The sequence below is a fragment of the Phragmites australis genome, chromosome 4, assembly GCF_958298935.1.
Source record: "Phragmites australis chromosome 4, lpPhrAust1.1, whole genome shotgun sequence".
Classification (NCBI taxonomy): domain Eukaryota; kingdom Viridiplantae; phylum Streptophyta; class Magnoliopsida; order Poales; family Poaceae; genus Phragmites; species Phragmites australis.
Genome location: NC_084924.1, coordinates 3,777,852 through 3,797,811, shown reverse-complemented (window position 1 = coordinate 3,797,811; position 19,960 = coordinate 3,777,852). Strand labels below are relative to the sequence as shown.

At 44.0% G+C, this 19,960-nt stretch overlaps 2 protein-coding genes across 2 annotated transcripts; one reads left to right on the top strand and one right to left on the bottom strand.

Moving 5' to 3' along the window:
- Nucleotides 1-7,928: 7,928 nt before the first annotated feature.
- LOC133914018 (VQ motif-containing protein 8, chloroplastic-like) lies at nucleotides 7,929-8,387 on the top strand. The gene has a single exon (XM_062357182.1). It carries the CDS (start codon nucleotides 7,929-7,931, stop codon nucleotides 8,385-8,387), a length of 459 nt encoding a protein of 152 aa, XP_062213166.1.
- A 664-nt stretch (nucleotides 8,388-9,051) lies between these two features.
- On the bottom strand, nucleotides 9,052-12,801 carry LOC133915286 (myosin-binding protein 7-like). The gene is made up of 3 exons (XM_062358391.1): nucleotides 11,579-12,801; nucleotides 9,686-9,732; nucleotides 9,052-9,595 (listed from the first exon to the last, which is right to left on the bottom strand). The coding sequence occupies exons 1-3, from the start codon at nucleotides 12,494-12,496 to the stop codon at nucleotides 9,493-9,495; spliced, it is 1,068 nt and encodes a 355-aa protein (XP_062214375.1). The 5' UTR covers nucleotides 12,497-12,801; the 3' UTR covers nucleotides 9,052-9,492.
- Between the last annotated feature and the right edge of the window lie 7,159 nt (nucleotides 12,802-19,960).

Below are 19,960 nucleotides of genomic sequence, written 5' to 3'. Positions count from 1 at the left end.
AACAACGACTAGTGTTTTGAGGTGGGCTATAAATATCCCCTCACCCCCATCATTTGGGGCTGCTGCAAGGGCACGAAAGAAACATCCTCTAGAGCCAAAAGAACTCATCCCCACTCTATTTTAGTGAGAGATTTGAGAAGAAAAGTGAGTTGTGTTGTGAGATTGGAAGATTGAGTGCAAGTGAGCTAAATCCAATCTTGAGCACTCGAGTTTATCGGCAAGAAGTTCATGAAGCATTTGTTACTATTGGAGGTGAAGCCTCCTAGCCGGCGAGGTGTTGCTCGGCGAGCTCCCGTGCTTGTGGTGAGCCGCGGAAAAGTTTGTAAAGGGTTCGATTTTGCCTCCGTAAGGGAAGAAAGCAAGAGTGGAAGCCAAGCTCAAGTGTGACCGAGCTTGGAGAGGAAAGTGGTTGAAAGAGACCCGGCTCATTGGAGCTTCCTCAACGGAGACATAGGATTCACGGTGGTGAATCCGAACTTCGGGAAACAAATCTTGTGTCTCCTCTCTTGTTCCCTTTCATTTGAGTTCTTGCTTAATATTTGTGCATTTTGCTCGATCTATTTGTTCGTGTGTATTTGATTATAGGTTCTCCGTGAATCTACTCAAAATTATCACTTGGAACACACGAGATCACTTGTTTTGAGCTAGAACTCTTTATGTGTACTTTAAATTTAGTTTCGAGCTCAGTCCTGTACAGATCCCGGAGAATCTGGATTTACCCGGAGGTTCCGGAACTGTACAACCCGGAGACTCCGTGTTGACTCGAAGTATCCAGCGAACAGTATTTTCAGCCTTGTGAACAGTATTTTTTAGCATTTTTCAATTAGTGTTTTCTTGCATATCTTTTGTTAGAATTGAGTAATTATTGTGACTTGGGATTATAACTTCTACACTTATTTAGGGTGATTGTGCACTAGTTAATCCTAACATATTTAGGTTTTTCACTTGTGAAAAATTCGTTAATTTATATTCTGATGTAAGTTTAGACCAATGGTAAAAGGGGACGAAGTTTTGTAAAAAAGTCTATTCACCCCTCCTCTAGGTGACATCATTATCCTTTCACCTACCCACGCCTCTCATTATATAGAGTTCGCCAATGAGCTCCCACGTTGGAAGTCCTTTAGAACTCTAACTTCTCATATATCATAATCGAATCAAAACCCATATACAAATCCAACTCGTATGTTTTCTTACAACCCATTAAGTGTGTGACCATTAGGCTCATGTACAAATAGCTACGACTCGGGAACCCTTTCCAAACCGAAATCAATAGCAGTCCCTAGCAGAGCATGTTGACTCCCGAGTATACATAAAAGGTCATATCGGCTAAACCTTGATATACACATACGCCGATCACTTCGCCTCACGATATCACTCAAGCTTAAGACGAGATACGTGCCACCCTTGTGATAGCCCGACCATTTACTCGATCAAGTAGTGAATTCATCATGATTAACTCTTTAATCATATTGGTATGACCATGCACTTTTTCAATCCAATTACCTCGAGGGGCCTAGAGATATCTCTCCCGTTATCAAGGAGGGGTAAATTCCATCTTGATCGTACATACCCAATGACATGCTTCATGACAAATCCAAAAACTACATTTATGACTACCCAGTTACGGAATAGCATTTGACAGCCTCACAGTATACCACTACACATTCTGGAAATCAATAACGATCTCAGGTATAAGAATCCTGCAGATACACCATTTGAGATAACAAATGATGGGACGTCATAAATAACAATCCCAGCAGTATCTCAAGGTGGGTCTATCCAACATCATGTTCTCTAACATAAATATCCACATTATTGACCTGGTATCTCTATACCTATGATCCATAAAACATGATCATCAATCAATACATGTGATGGTCTTATGTATCATCACAATGATATACGATCAAGGATCGACTAAGAATAATATCATGATATAAACAAAGAGTTTTATGAATAAGTCACATACTTGCTAATCAATATAAACTATACTCATACTTGGAATAACACATTATTCGGTAGTACATGAACATAGACATGTGATACAATCATCTCTATGATTACCTATAGGTTATATCACATTCAGTAGAGTTGTAGCATCAAAAGATACCTGATGTAGCCCCTAACTCTTTGCTCAATAACTAAATTCGAGTAGAGAATGGAGCATAAGCACCATCATTAAACAATGTAACTCCCGGCTCTCTAGTTAACATGATAGCTAAATAGAGAATGAAGTATAAGAAAGAAATATATGATGTAGCCCTCAACTCTCCACTCGATGACTGAACCAAGCGGAGAGTAGAGCATAAGCATCAACTTCCTCTTCTCGACCATATGTTCAAAGGCATTAGCCCCCGAGCACATGGCTGCAATTTTATCGTAGTTATCGAATGAATCCGATGCATCGGGTAGGTGAGCATTAAAAACCTACTCCTGCTTGCACTCGTTTTCACCACAACCTTTGATTTGACTCGTCATAATGACACCACACCCATCTTTGCAGAGATTTAGACAATTCATAAAGCCTCAGCGATGCCTCGACTTCCACCAAACACGTCGGGCGATCGAGGTGATCTCGTCATCATGCTCGGCGCTATCAAATCTTGATGGCACCATTTTCACATTATGACACGTTTCCACAGCTATAAATAGATGCATCCAGGGTTGTTTATTTTCACCTTGTCACCTTCCCCTCTCCCTTCACATTGCCCAGTAGACACTCGTAAAGCTTAAGATCATGGCCTCCACTCCCCCGTTGTCTCTCAAGCCATGTTCAGAAATAGGAGGAGCTGGACCTCTCATCCCCAAGTCTCTCTCCATGGTTCCACCGGGTGTCATCATCGTTTCCTTCGATAAGGAGGAATTGAATGAAAAGCCAAGGAGGAGAGGAACATAATGTCCATCGGAGGTTATCGACCCTTCACCTGCCACCTGCAGTGTTTCCTGGATGCCTGAAATTTTATCTAGTCTCTAAGTGTTGTTTTGGTAATTAATAACAATACTTATGGACTAACAATTATATTAAGAATTATTTGTAGTATGTTCCATAGGTAATGAATGGAAGATTGAGTAATGCCATATGATCAAGTGAGATGCATCAAGATGAATAAGCTCTAAGTGATGCTCATGGGATAAAAGGAGTAGCTCAAGACGATTGGCGATAAGCGTGAAGGCAAAATCACTCGTGGAGATTAAGTGACTACAGGTATAAGATTATAAATTGAGTTTTATGGACTAACACATGTGCTATGTGCTTAAGAGTGAGTGAGGTTAGCTTCCATATGAAGATTGACAATAAGAGTGAAGGTTAAGTTATTTGTCAAGATCAAGTGACTTAATGTATAAAGTTATCAATTTGATTTTATGGACTAACTATATGCTTTGTGCTTGAGAGTGAGTGAGGTTATGTTCTATATGAAGATTGACAATAAGAATGAAGGTCAAATTACTTATGAAGATCAAATGATTTAAGTAAAGTTGTTAATTTAGTTTTATGGACTAACCTATATGCTATGTGCTTAAAAGTGAGTGGGGTTAAGGTTCACATGAAGATTGGCAATAAAGAGTGAAAGCCAAGTACTTGTGAAGATCAAGTGACTTAAGGTATAAAGTTATCAATTTGATTTTATAGGCTAACCCATGCACTTTATGCTTGAGAGTGAATTAAGGTTAGGTTCCATAAGAAAGTATGAGTTGAATTGAGATATTCAATATGCCAAGTTGGAAAAGCAAGATCAAGACAAACTTAGTGGATAATGTATATGCTTGATACTTGCGGTTCATGCCTTGGTGGTGAACCAAATCAAGATGGTGTGAAAAGAGAAGTCTTCCATACTTGATGTATGGGAAACAATCAAGTAAACTTCATTAAGATTCTGGAGATCAAGTGATGATTAAGATGTAAGTGATGATAATTATTGTCATCAAGAGAAGATGAGTTGATGATAAGCCTCGAAGAGTTATGAGAAGTGTCGGGGATTGGATGATGTATTCGTTAAGTTCGATGGGATTACTCAAGATAAATGTATAATTAGAGTAGGTTTTCTAGTATTTTCAGTCTTAAGGAGTTTGGTTGGAGATCGAGTTATAGGATCGATAGCCGTACTATCAAGAGGGGCTACCGAAAGCGTTGCTCGGTTATTGGTTGTTGAGGATGTATATGATGTATCCTATCTATATGTAGTATACTCTTTATATGTATATACTCTATAGTTATATATTCAACAAAGAGGATAGAAAACTTGCAATAGTTAGATAGGAGAATGGTACAATATTTTTGAATGATGGGTAGCTATATATTTTGGTGTAACTATGATGCAATAGGTCAACACAATAAACTTATATTCTCAACTGGACAATGGGTTAATTTATATTTAGTACTTTCTATGTAATCTTCTTTTAAATATCAAAGAATATAATATTTTCTTCTTAAAGTGTCTCCTCTTTGTAAAATCCAGTCAGAATATGCAACTTGTACAGTCAAATCATGCAATTTCAGTTAAATTCCGTTAATAACTGGTAACTCGTGCTAAATCAGCTATTAAATATGTCATTTGCATTTAAATCGATACAATCAATACTTAAACAAAATCTGCAACAAACAGGGGATTTCAATCATTCACCTCTAGCTGCAGGGTCACCAATCATCCAAAAGCATCCTTGCCCAAACGGCAAATCTATCTATCCACCGGCTACAAGCTCCAGCTGCTTCTCAGTCAGCTACAATCTAAACAAACACAACCTTAAGATGGTGCTGCCGAATGTCAGACAATATTCCGTTCCGTTCCGTCTAATCTCAGACAATATTCTTGTCTTCACTACATGGGGGACAAATAAGGCGAAGAAAAACTCTTTTCATGCGTTGAAACTTGATATGGCGAAGGCATACGATAGAGTTGAATAGAATTTTCTGGAGACCATGGTGGCTTCAATTCTAACTCATACTTCTTTATAAGATGGTGAAAATCATGTCATTTGGCAGTACTTAAGGCCTCTAGGGAGAAGCTGATGCTATGCTAAAAAAGCACCTATGACATGAACTGAATTGCTTCTCCGCGGATATCTGAAACATAATTGGGTCAGCAAAGCTACGTTTGGTAATCAATTGAGGGTGCACATGATACATTTAAGGAGAAAGACAAGCATGGTTCACTGGTGAACCTTCCTATCTGGGTTAGGACAAGCTTCTAGGCCTTGCTTGCTAATTTGTATCCAGTTCTGTAAGGACCAGTGAGTAGTGACACCCTATCTAAGAGAGGATGGATTAGGAATTCTAAAAATTATTTGGTTTAATTCAACAAGATAAATCAAATTAATTTCTAACTAAATGTTCTCTAGGTTTATTTGGTGTGGCTATTATCAACTATTGTTAAAATCAATTATGTAAATACTTATTTAAAGTCGGAATATATGGTCATCATTTGTGTATATTGAAGAAGGTGAGACAAGATTTTATTTAGATTTAGATATCTTTTAGGATAGTAGCTTTATAGTTTTTTCGCTTGATTAATCTTAGGAAAAGATATATACAATAAAAATATGTTTAGATCTAATACTAAAAGATTTAGCAAATTCTCTCGTGTTTTAAACCCTAAAACCTTATTGAATTAATCTCATCGATATCGTTGGATCTGTATTGAGATTCATGCACCTAAGATACCGCCAAATAATCGGTCACTCTCCTAATATCCAAGAAATCTTAGAGCAGATCTAACTGTGAGGTGCATATGGGTATATTTTCTTAGATCATCTCCAACAGATACTTTAAAAATTCATCCCCTATAATATTATTATAGCATACCTTTTTTTTATCTCCAACAGCTACTATATTTTTTACCTTCCACTACTCTCTTCATCTTTTCGACCCTATAGTTATACTCTATGAACACTATTGAAGATAGCTACAGCAGTTTATAAATTTGGAGCACACTCTCTCCGGACTGTATTCCTGTAGCAGTGATACGACACTTGTTGGAGGCGGATACGAGAGCTCAGGATCGGTAAAAGAACAGTACAATACCAAGCACATTGATATAGAGAGGGAATACCGATCCGGTTGGAGATAGCTTAACACAGAAAAACTGCTTCCGATATCAGTGGGAGCGAGAGTAGCGGGCCAGCGGCGATGCTGACACCAGGCTTTGGTCAAACCTATACTACCACGTAACCTTCTAGCTTATGAACTACAGTATGTCATGCCAATCGAAATTCAACAACTTTGAACCTGCAATCACATTCCAGGTACTATGCCCTGGTTTAGCCGGCGCCCGGCGCCGTCTTTGCTGCCTAATTATTGTAGTAACTCTGAACAAGCAACGGGGCGATGCCAGCAGAAAGATACTAGTCCGAAATCAGAACAGACATTTCTACGAATTAAACGGTTGACTTCTTTGTTCAAACCTTCTTGGTACATAGTCTTTCAAGTTTACACCGACTAGTACTACCTTCTCCCTGTCCTTTTATCTTTTTATATAAGTTAAGAGTGTCATTTGTCATAGGTACCTTCTTGGTACGTGCTGCAGTGCTGCTTAATTATTGTAGTAACTCTTAAGAACCCCTGCCGTCTCATATCCGTTATTTGACCAGCACTCGATCTTAAGCTGCTTCAACAGTACTACGAACTTAGAAGTCATGCATGCGAACCACGGACAAAAGGCTCGAACTAAAGCCGACCATCTTCTAGTCAAAAAAGGAAGCCCTTGACATCTATCTATTATATTATTATTTAAGTATTAAAAATAGCTACTATATTCGTTATTGAAGTCATAAAATTATTATATTAATTAAAAATAAAAATGATCTAGACCACCTATTATTAAAAATATTTAACAGTCTAGGTTAAACTAAAGAGTTCATATTAAATATGATTAATAAATAGCTAAATTTAGAATTAAAATTATGAAAAATTAGTAGTTTGATTTTCATATGGTTTGAGAAGCAAAATATCTAAATAAAGAGTCCAAACAAAATCCATATCAATTATAGTCTTAGAAAAAAAGATTCACATTAAATATAGTCTTAGTAAAAAATCAAATTATTATAAAAATCAAATATCTACATAAAAGAGTCAATGCAAAAATATAATTAAACAAAGATTAACATGATAAAATATTATAACGAGACTATCCACATTGTTAACATGAGCCACCTTGCTAATTTGTCAAAAGGGATTTGATCAAACACATGAGTGGAATTCTAGATCAACAACAACGTTAAAAGCCACCCAAACAGACTATAAATCGATTGGTACCTTATTTTAAAAACACGCAAGAGAACTATGTGTAGTTATGTAGTTACGAGAAAACTGGTTGCATCACTAAGATAATTACGAACAAATAAACCAATAGTATATATGTAGGACTGAAAAATGGACAGGCAAGATTGCTCGGAATCCACAGAAGTCCACGACATGATGTTCCGGGGTTTAGTTGTACAAAGAGTCAAAAAAGCAAGAGTGAACACTCCACAAAGAGTTTGAACGCCTCGAGCGAACACTGTGGACGCGCCCATGCGTTGCGCATGCAGCGCCGCCCTCGACGATCTGCTTGCGGTCAGCGTCAGCCAGCCGAACAGGAAAAAGAAAGCAACCGCTAACGACTGCTTCCCACCTGCCTTCCAATCCAAATGGAACCTCTGACTTTTCACGAGAGCTGAAGCGAGCCCATCGGAAGAACAAAAATATCAACAGCCATCTGCCGTACTTGATCGGCGACATTTTGACATTGTACTCACACGTCCTCCTGCCACTTGCATGCATGCCACTCGCTCCATCTCTCTCCTCCTCCTCCTGTCTCTATAAAGCCCTGTTCGTCGCTGTAAAGCCCTGTTCGTCGCACTGCAACGCTCCGTGCTCCGTGGGACACAGCGCGAGCAAGAAACCAGCAGCGTCACGCCGAGCCAAAAGAAGCTAGCTTGTAGGTTCCGTGACCATGACCATGGCCGTGCCTTCCTCGGAGGCGTCGTCGTCTCCTTCCAAGAGAGGCCTCCGAGGGCCGCGGCCGCAGCCGCTGAAGGTGTCGTCATCGTCGAGGGGCTCGTCGCCGACGTCCAAGCCGTCCAGCTCCAAGAAGGCTGGCGCGGCGCCGGTGATCGTGTACGAGCACACGCCGAAGGTCGTCCACGCCAGGCCGCAGGAGTTCATGACCGTCGTGCAGCGGCTGACCGGCAAGCCCGCGCCCAACAACACGGCGTCGTCCATGCCGTACGCGCCCAGCTTCTCGCCCGCGGCGGTCGAGGAGGGCAGCGACCCACTGCTGCTCACGCTCGGGCAGCGCCAGGCCGCCCCGGTGCTGCCGTCCCCCATGGCGGCCGGGCTGCTCATGTCCCCGGGCTTCGTCTTCTCCCCCAACACCATGCAGTCCATCCAGGAGCTCAGCCCCTTCTTCTAATCACAAGTTATGCCGAGTTAGTTAATCAGGAAACAGTTGCTGCGAGATCATGGTATATATGAACGAACGTTAATTTTCATGCTGTTCGTGCAAAATTTCACATGACGTCAAATTTCGCACGCACTGCAGTTTGCTTGCTGCTTTACATGATGTTTACACACAGCACTTGTACATTTCTTCTTTCCATGGGAGCTCGCTGCTATAAGCATCCTGCATGGTTCTTATGTAAGATAAGTAGATATAACCGAATATAATACAGTAGTTCTTCATGTTCTGTTGATCTGACTCCAATTCATTTTTTTTTACATTTTCCAAATGCTTACGTCTTGACGTGAGAGGTGAGATAGTGACATGCCCTTGATAAGTCTTCAGTATTAGCAACAGGTTACCACCATGAGCTGTAGCCTGTATGCATCAGCATCATTGGCATCAATGTCAGATTGACAAGCTACAGTTTTTCAAACGTTTCTCCATCCCTCTACATTTATGTATGTTTGACTTCTTGAAGTAGATTTCACTAGGACCCGAAGCCGGCAATGTCTCTGGAACCGTTCTTCGAAACAATTTAAAGTCGAAATGCATCCATCAATACAGAACAAAATCGAAATGAATTGGCTATGAAATTCAGTTACAAAGAAAAGGCCCACCGCTGATTACAAAGAACTAAACAATTAAATAACCAGAAGGGAAAACAATTTATTCAAGCATGCCAAATGTGTCGATATCATTTTGTACCAGCTGGGTCAGAAGGGAAAGGTAGAAGATGACCAACTCGTGCTAACTGAGAATTCGAGTGTGAGAATAACACACTATACGCTAGCATCACACAAGCAAACACCACCGGATTCCACAACTTACTATGATGTACACTCTATACAGAGCGTGCCAGTTAGCCCCAAATTACAAGCTATTCAAGCCTAGTCTGAATAACACGCTATACGGCAAGCTCAAAGCTTCAGAACCAAAACTTACACCTCAAACACTGTACGTGGTAAAAGGAAAAAAGAAGCATCAAAGAATGAAATACGCATGCACAATAAAGCCAAACAATCATTCCAAGCTCTGAATTTACAGGCATTTGGCCATTGGATGGAGAAGGTCGTATTCATCGCTGTGGCCTTGACCAACGTCGCCAGGGGCTCAACATTGTGGATCTGTTGAGAAGCAGCAGGAGACCAAGGAAAGTAGTCGACAAACCAAAGGTATACCTACGGAATATCCATAGCAGCAGTTTAGTTTCGCTTCAGAGTGGAAAAGGCCATCATAGGCGCATAACGAAACCATCTTACATAACATACTTGGCCATAGAACTTCTATTTCTCCAAAATATTATTGAGAGCACCCACTGCAGACAAGAAATGAAACAATGTCAGTTTCCCAAGGACGAATAGTTATGATGCTATGGGTGATGTAACAACAAAATTCCATTCGATATGGAATTTCAAACTAGAAGAAGAATCAACTAATAAGTGCATTTAACTTCTGTCGGGAAGAAACAACTGAAAATATATTTTTCTTTTCCCCAATTACAGCTTCATGTTTTGGGACAAAAATGGAACTGTGAAAGCATGCAGTACAAGTTTATTGTGGCCATTTATAGTGTCACTGTATCAAAATTCAATGCTATTCAGCACATTATGCCTTGACATGTTGATGAAAAATCTGAAGAAAACAACAAAGTGTACAGCTTAGAATTAACTCAAATGGTAAAACAAATGCCACAACATTCTTGTGAGCATCTTTTGTAACTTTGGCAGTAAATGAGTTATTGTCAATTCATAAATTACGTATCAAAAGTTTTCATAACCATTGAAAACATTTTGGAAGAACATTGTTGTCTAATAATTTGATTATTGACTGCATAAACAGATCTTTACTTTATAACACAGTGTAAGCTAGAACAATATAGTTACTTTGATTATGCCATCTACAAACCTCAAGCAACAATTTCGTAAACATCAATGTGGATGAGTATTTTTTTCCTCAAACCGGCAGGAGAGCTACCCGTCATTATATTAAGAAGAGAGAAAAACAAAAGAAGAGGTCCATACAGCGCCAAAAGAAAAACAAAAGGACACAGAAAAGAACTGAAGAAAGAAAAGGACCACACGGTCCAGCAGCCTAAGCACACCCAAGCGCCACCATCATGGGGGAGCATGAGCAGCACAGAAGAAACTACACTAATAGCTCCGACAAGCCCTTGGCGCCCGCCGAGACCCAAAACGAACACAAATGTGATCATGCCCAAAACATCAACTGTTACTTGCATATTAGAAAAGAATATAGATGCTAACCCATCTACACATATAAAGAACACAAAAGCAACATAATGCCAGATAGTTACAAATATTTGCTGGATAAATGGTTTTTACTGAATTGCACATCAGAAAAAAATTTGTATACCAATGTGGATGACATATTAAATCTGACAGGAAAGAAAAACACAAATGCTGTGTGAAATGCCAACTGCTTAGAAAACAACTCATGTCACATATTCAGAAAAGAATGTACATATATCGAGGAGCTAAAAAAATCAAAATAGTTCTACCAAAAGAGAACTGCTTCTATACAGCTCCAAGAACAAAGACACATAAATCCTAAATATATAAAGATATTAACATATACACTAATACACTATACAGATAGTCCCAAAATTCCCAGCCCATTGCTTTGAAGCATCAAGAGCTTTAACTTCTATAAAGAGTATATAAGCAATTCTCCAAGAAAGTTCAGCCTATCAGTCTAACTACTAATGCCTAATCACTAAAATGAGAACAATTGTATGGTTCTTAACGCAACACGTGCATTGCACATTCTCAAAAAAAAAGGAACAATCATATCGACCATTGGGTAAACCTCATCAATGCCAGTCACTACCTAGCTATTTTAGTGCATAAGAATTCAGATCTGACCCTAATATCAGCTTACTTCATCTAAGCCACCGGAAGAGATCGCCTAATTACTACTCATTTTCCCAACACAGAAATCTAATTCTATGTCTCACCCAACAAAGAATTGTGAACATTCATTTCATCTAAGGCACCACAAAAATAATCCAACCAAATCCTTTTCTGCAATGTGACTGAATTCTCCAAATGAGCTAAATTTAGCACATTTAACTCACAACACTGATGGTACTTAGACAGAAAACCAGCTTATCTAACAATGGCCGATGCTTAGCAAACTTATACCTTGCATATCCCGAGCACCGAGAAGCTACCCGCTGGGACAGCCGCCTTCTTCACAATGGCTCTCTGCTCAGCAACCATCTCCCAGCACAGCCGCCGCGCCATCTCCCTGGCCATCACAAGCTGCGCCCTCTCCGCACGCAGCGCCGCGATCTCCCTCCGCATCGCCACCCTGTCGGCTTCCAGCGCCTCCACCCTCGCGTACAATCCCCCTGCGTTCGCATCCCCCACATACTCCGCCACCACCGAGCCGACTGTCTTCGTCGTGCTCGCGCACGTAACATCCACCGTGTACTCGAACTCCTTCTCCATGGGGGACGACGGCTCCTCCTCGTCGTCGTCAACCATAGCTTTCACCTCCATGCCTCTGCTCAAGTCGCCGCCGTTCCGCTCCGCCTCTAGCGCGGCCATGTCTATTTGCTGCACCTCTTCACCCTCGTCCTCGTCCTCGTCCTGCTCCTCATCCTCGTCGGAGAAAGAATCCGGGTCGATGCCGTGTGACTGGAGGCGGGAGTGGTACGACGCGGCGAGGTCGGAGAGCGAGGCGAGCTCCTCCTGTACCTCGCGCTCCCGGTCCGCGCGGCCCTCGGCGTACCGCCGGAACTGGCGGGCCTCCATCTGCGCTGCGGCCTTCTCCCGCTGCAGCCGCTCGATCATGAGCATCGCCTCGCTCGCCGCCGTCTCCGCCGAGGCCCGTTCCGCGTCCAGCTCCTGCTGCAGCCCGCGCGCTGCCTCCTCCGCGGCCTCCTTCTCCCCTCGCATCCGCGCCGCCGCCGCCTCCAGCTCCTCCACCCGCCGGATCAGCTCCGCCGCCGCCTCCCCGGCCCCGGCCCACGCCTTCGGCGACAGCTCCGGTGACCGCGCGGGCGGCCGCCGCTTCACCGACCGCCGCGACGGGGAGGTGTCCGCGACCAGATCCATGGATGCATGTATGTGGTAGCTGGCGACACGCGGCTCCCCAGTCCCGAGCTCGGACCCCGCCGCCGCCGTCGGGAGCTAACGGCACGGCGGCGAAGTAACGGAACGCCGCGATCCCCCCTCTCTCTCTGCTGTGTATGTGGGGTGGCGTCTGTTGGACGACGTGAGCTAGCTAGGCTGGAGCAGCTGGATTAGGAGGAGGCGGCACTGAATTGAATAGTTCAATCGAATTCAACTGACGAGTGATTGGGGAAAGGAAATCGACCATTGGAATAGGCGAATAGCATTCTACCGGTGAGCTTTCCACGTCGCAGTACGCCAAACAAGCCGTTTCCCGGGGAAGCAACGCGACGCCGGGGCAAACAGGACGAGATCAATTCGAATTCGATGGGGAATTGAGGGCGTCTACAACCAGGAGACATTAGATGTTTTAAAAAGAAATTATTTAAAATTTTATCTGATGGGAAGGAAAGAAAGAGAAAGATAACATTTATAATAGATAGTCTAAAATATTTGATAATTATTCTTATAAATAATATTTTTTATTATATAGATATTGTCTGTTATTTGTATATCAACTTCTCACGTATCATTTAATAATTAGATACTATTTAAATTACTTATCGTCAATCTGCACAATAATTTATTTATTATATTATTTATATGTAACCTAAAATCGTATTAGAGACTGTAAATGCCTTGAAAGTCGTGAAGTAGTATAGATGGCTGTCGCACTATATGGACTTTCGGTGGGGGTTACGATTCTGCGTCACGCTCGCACTATATGGACGTTCACTAACCGCGGGGAAGTTGTGCAGGGGAATGAATTTGGTGCGAATATTTGGACTCGGATCCTCTGCTTTAATTGCGATTAATACAGAGAATCACTTTTATAAACAGTATAATGAGTCAACAGCTACAGTACCTGCATTAATTAATTGTTATCACTGTGATAAATACTGTAGCAACAGTGATGCGGTATACTGCGCCAACGGAACTTACTGTTCACAGGCTACTGTAGCAACAGATCTGGACTCTCCGTTTTTGATCGGACGGTGCACGTTCGACTTAATGTAGAGGGCTGTAACCTCTCTACATTAGCTTCTCCAATGCAGAGTATCTTAGTCCCGAATTTTTACGTTGCTGCCTCCAAAAAACACTAGCTCGCCACGTTGTTCCGCTTGGTTTTTAGCGGCTGAATTTTCTCTTTTTTGTTTTATCTTGTATAAATTGTTATTTGAGCTTAAATTTACGACATGGTAGATCATAGGATGTTAATATAAAAAAATTACGACTCCCGGTCCCTAAAAAGGTTTTGCTCGCTGGAGGGTACAGTAATACTTGGCGCGTGTTTTCGTACAGAGAAAAAAACTGCTGCCACGTGTAGACGCCGTGCCGGTAGATTCCGTTCCTTCTTCTGCCTCTCCGGGTCAATGATTCGGCATGGCCAGCGGTCAAGGGTAAGCGTTGCGTTGACTACGGCCGTGCACGTTATGAATTGGCGAGATCAGCAGCGATTACCGATCCGGTTCTCCCTCAGGACTAAAGGCAGCCATTTTGGCCTGTTTATATCTGAACTGATAAAAGTTGGACGAAAGCTAGCCCCAGTGCCGACAAATAGAAGCACAGTGTTGCTCATGGTGGAGCCGTGCCTAGCATGACTTGTCTATCTTTTGTTTCCTTCTTGTTTTAAAGCAGCTGAAATTTCTTGCAAGGTGCTGCAGGATGCTTCCAATTCTGCCCACTCAAAAAATTTCAGTCCCATCTGTTCACTTTCTAGGCCCGATTTGAGATGGGCTAACTTTGTGGTAGCACCCGATGGGCCTCCAGCCATTGGAACATAAATGGTCGTGCTTCACCAAACTCGACTCGCTATGCCTTTCCTCATCCGCAAATGTTCACAAATTTTCAATTTTATCCACACATTATACGCTCTGAGGAGCTTTTTTTTGGCGATCACATAAAGTTTAGTTTAGCCCTGACATAAGCAACCACTACAGCCAAGAAAGCGTATGACAGTACGAACACTGAACCATGTCGTACCTATCACATGGGGATCACGTAGAACAGAAGAACCCACCTCAGGTGTGCATGGCGCATTGGCACTACAGTTGCCACACATAAACTGCTTGACGGCCCGGACCACCTTTCTCTCAGCGTCGCCAGCCGGCTCAACGACGAAGAACCCATGGTATTCTACTTAGGGGTGTTTCTAGGGGTCACCGGGTGGGCTGAGGCATACCTAATTTTTTAAAAATTAGCGGATCCTAAGACCATCTCCAGTAAACCCCGTATCTGGTCATCATCCTGTATCCACATCGGATACAGTTCCGCGTGCGCCCGCAACGCCTCTCCAGCGAACTCAGTATCCAGGTGAACAGGGTTGCAAGGAGGGGTCCAGCGGCGGCAAAATTGCGGTGCGATGTGGCGTCCGCTTCACTATGGGTGACGCGGTGACGCGACTGGCAAATGGGTTGTTGGTCCCGCGGAGCTGCGAAAGGGAGCTGGCGAGCACTTGCGGAGGCGAGGCGGGAGGCTTCGGTGGCCGGCGGAAATGAGCAGCATCCGGCGACCGCCAAGACGACACGTCGTCCCCGTTGTGTGACTACTGGGCCGACGCAGATATGACGGCCGCAGTGCAAGGTTCGCCACCGTCGGTGTGCTCGGCGGCAGTAGCAGGATCGTGGTCCTCCCCAAGCCTCTGGTATGTCCTCGGATCCCAGATCCATCTATTTGCGTGGCGGACGGCCAGAGCTGGGGTTGCTCGACGTCGGTAGCGAAGAAGACCCCGTGTACTTGTCAAGGTCTTGGTTGCTTCCTTGATTTCTTTAGGGGTTTCACCAGATCCCCATCCGTAGGGGCAGGGAGAAAGGTGTTGTCACCTGATCCCCATCCGTAGTTGCGAGACATCCGTAGCTAGCTCAAATCCAGTGTTTTTGTGGCTGGCAGTGAAGCAAATCCCGTGTAATTATCAAGGTTATTGTGCATATACAAACCGAGTAGATGCAGTTCACACACAACATGCTCATGCTACATTTGTTTGTTCACATTTGAGTATGTTGTCTAATTTTAGTGTCATGCTTCGTGGAAGTGTTCAATTTCAGTGGCAAAGGGCTAAAATTTGTTGAACTTTGGACACCCCTGTTTGTTGCTGTAGGATATGCTTGTGTGATTGATCGGTATGTCTGTATAAGCTGTACATGTTGATTTGGGATATTGGTATGGGATATTGATTACATTTTTGTAATTGTATAACTGGGGAAAAGTTTTAAATCATTCAATTTTCTGCAGCAACAGCTGGACAGGTTCTAGTTTAGATTATGGAATGACTAGGCTTGAAAACCTTTAATTGTAAAGTTGTATGGCAAGAAAGATTTAAAGTTACATTTTTCACAGGAATTGGAACATGCATGCCGAACCATTTCATGTCTATGAATTGGATCCAACTGAATAGGAAATACTGCTTTAGTTATCTAACTATGAATTTTTTAAAGATTTGACAGCAATAAATACTACTTTGTGGTGGCAAAGGAGTAGGATCTCAACTATGCCCCAAATAAAAACTGAAAGGAAAGGCATGCTAGGTAGTGTAGTAATGAGAATGGTCAATATATATATAATCTCTATTGTGTATGTATGTGTCGGTGTATCAGGAATCGGGGGTCCCCGAATCCCGAGGCCAGGCCAGCCATCCGCCACATAGCGCCATCCCGCGGGGTCTCTCCTACAAGATGAGAAAAGATCAAGTTCCGGGAGAAGGCGCTCGGGGCCACAATCGGTGGCCCCCGAGTACCCCAGTTCCCCGATGATCCACGGAATCCAAGTACCGGGAAGAAAGTGCTCGGGGAGGTGTACGGTCACCCCCGAGCACCCTAGTCCCCCGACGACCAGGAGAGCTAAATTCCGGGAGAGAGTGCTCGGGGCTGCGTGCGGCAGCCCCCGAGCACTCGGTTCCCCGAGGATCCGTACCAGAGTGCTCGGAAGAGAGTGCTCGGGGAGGTGAACAGTACCCCCGAGCACTCGGTCCCCCGAGGACAAGAAGGGGCGTTCTCGGGAGAGAGTGCTCGGGGAGGTGAACAGTACCCCCGAGCACTCGGTACCTCGACGACCCAGAAAGGCCCCCGAGGGGCCCACCGATGAGGTGTCAACCAGTCAAAGGCCCGATGCCGTATTTAATTAGCGTGCGTGGCGTGTCACCTCCAACTGCTCCCGCCGCGCTCAGCGTCAGTTCCTGCCATGTTCTGGCAGAGAGGCGTGGGGTTATTAATTGCACGGGTTTTGTCCCGTGCCATCCGGCCTGTCTCAGGATAACGTCGTAAGGACCAAGGTGTTCCGTCTGCCGCGCTGCTGTGGCAGAGGAACAAGACAGCGCGGGCACGCCGGGCTGCTCTGCGGCTGCCCGGTGGGCCCTCTCCACGGCGCCCGTTACCAGGGCATTTATTGTGACGGATGACAGGACGTGCGACGCATTTTCCACCCCCGGTCACTTCGCCCAGAGGAAATGATGACGCTCTTTCCATTTATGGTGTCTCGGAACTCGTGCCCCCCTTCCGTTCGGGGCACGTTGCTGCCGGCGGGTATTAGAGCAGCCAGCGGCACAGAAGAGAAAAACACGGAAGAAGAGGTTGAGAAAAAACCAAGGGCAACCAAAGAAAGAGAGGACTTACAAACATAGCCAAGAACACAGCGCAAGAAAAACACGGCTGAGAAGTGAGCAGCGCTAGACAGGCTGAAGAACAAGGATCCCCAGGCTCTTAGATAGATCAAAGATTCTTGTAACCAGCAACATCCTTGAGGGACTTCCTCAGGACAGTTATAGTATCCATACAGGAGTAGGGTATTACGCCCCCGTGCGGCCCGAACCTGTCTAAATTCCGGTGCATTTACTTCTTCTTGCACTAGGCCAAACACCACCACCACCGGCCGTTGTATTCATTCCCATTTATTTCTCCGACGAACATCTTCAGGATCACCCCCGGCCGAATCTCTAAAAAGGGGTCTCTCGGGATCCCTGCGACTGGAGTTAATCCTCCGACAATATGTATGTGCTCTGTGCTGGTAAGCATGCCAGTGCCGTTTTATGTTGCATGAGGTACCAAGAGTCATTTGCAGACAAGACCTACATTGTTTTAGTGCATGGAAATGGCACAATTTTGCAGATGTTTTCTGATTTCAGTATTTGCTATTGGGTCAAATAGTTAACCAGTGTACAATTTTAGCTCCAATGTGGTTCCTCCTTTTAGTCATCTGTCACCCGTGCTTATTTTAAAAAGTAATTTATTTCCGAATAAATAAAATTCTTCCCACTTATTTTAACCGTGCCATTCAATAGCTGTTGCAATGGGAACATATGAAAAAACGATACTGCTATGGCGGTTAGGCAAAAAACAGTTTAATATAGGGGGAGAGAAGATAGTGGATAAGATATAGAGTAGCTGCTGAAGAGGGATAGAATGAGGGATGCTGTAATAGTATTTTAGAGGATGAAATTTTGAAGTAGCTGCTGGAGATGACTTAACTTAGCATCAATAGGCACCCCATCTCATATGTAAGCAACTCTTCAAGCCCAATTGATACCTTAGGTCTTACTCTGACGGCGCACCCTCACCCTCATTCCTTGTGCTAGCACCCAACACCCTCATCACCTCGACATCTCTGTGAGGAACCGTCCAAATAGTATTCTAATTAATCATCAGGAGGATCATTATTCATAATCACAACCTCGACGATTAACCAGAATACCATTCCGGTAGTCCCGGCACGTGTTTTGTGCCCAGGATCGGAACACATGCCTTCCAACTCAAATATCACAACACAGTTTAACAGAGAGCAAATAATTAAACTGGATTACCATTGTTAAACAAGCAACTGCTTCCACAATTTACAACAAAAGAGGAACAACAACACTACTATGCAGCGGAAGAAAAGCCTATACAACAAAAGAGTATGGAGCCGTATGCCCTTAGGCTCCATACCAAAAGCGCCGGAGTTCGGAGTAGAAGGTGCTACTCCTGCCCGCCACCCTGATCGGCAGGCACAAAGTAGCCGAACACTGCCTCATCTTCGCCGACCTGCGAACCTGAAAGCAACTTAAGGGCAGCACCCTTAGTACGAAGGTACTAGCAAGTCTTACACAGTATGAGTATATATATTCTCGACTCCAAGGATCATGCATTTAAAGCTGTAGCAAGGATTAAGACATGTTTAAGTTCATTAAGCGGTAAGCAACCTAGACTCTAGGTGTAAGCAACTGACTTAACCAACCACCGACTCAAACCCTGCCAACCAACTGATCAAAACAGATATATAACAACAAGTGTATAAAAGCAAACCATTCCCACCAAACCACCAACCACATACCGACCAAGCCACCCCAATCCAACCATGCCACAACCCACATCGAAACTCTACGACCAAAACATAGTCGCTCGGTGGAGATAAGCGATAGCGATGCTCATGACCGAGAGCGCGGCAGTTCGAACTGGTTATACACCCTGCAGGGGGATACTCCTGGACCCACACGACACAGGGACCATACGGCTTGTGCCACCCGCTAAGATGCGCACAATGGGGTACCCGTGACAACCTTTCCCAACCAGGCCCAACCATGTGGATCAACCATAGCTCGGCGAGGCGGTATTAGAACTACTCCCCGAGCAAACTAATACCGCTAAAAGCCCGGACTCAAACCGGACTCACACCGTCTATGACGAGGCCCACATGACCACGTCTGCGAAGGTAATCAGCTCGCCTACCATTATATCAGCATGTGGTGAGTAAGGTATGTGCTAAAGCCGACTACACCGATGATCGGTGTTTAACCGGTGCAAGCGGTCTACGGTGTCCGGGTTCCCTCCCCGAACTGCCTGAGGACTCCTCGTGAGCAGATGACACCCCTAACACCGCCCACACCTCGTCTCAACTCACCACTCACCAAACCGACTCATCATCAACACAACCATAAGTGCGAACAAGTAATAAGTCCTAGGCTCGCGACAACGGTGGACGCCGTCGTCGACTTCTACCGGAAAGCCTAAGTACCACTAAGCATAGCGAACTAAAATTAGACCTCGATGACACCACTAGGCTCCTAGGAACAACACATGACACGTGACCGAAATGGGATAATGCATCGGCATAGGTTCTACCCAACTCAGTACCCGACACATGCAATGTATACATAAGCGTAGATAACATATTAAAATTTCAAGTAGACACGGTGCAATATGAACGATGCTTGCCTTGCTGCCCTGAATCAGAAAGGTGGGACGCCTCACGATCGCCCACGGCCTCCGGGATCGACGGATCGGCGTTCACTACAGAGAGCAACGCGTGCAATGTAATGAGCATGTATGAAATGCGATCATGTAAGAAAAATATGCTCCACAATACATGACAACATTATTCCAAGATCGTACTGTCCAAACGAGAATTTTCCAAGTGGTCTCAAAAAGTTTGGAGTTCATA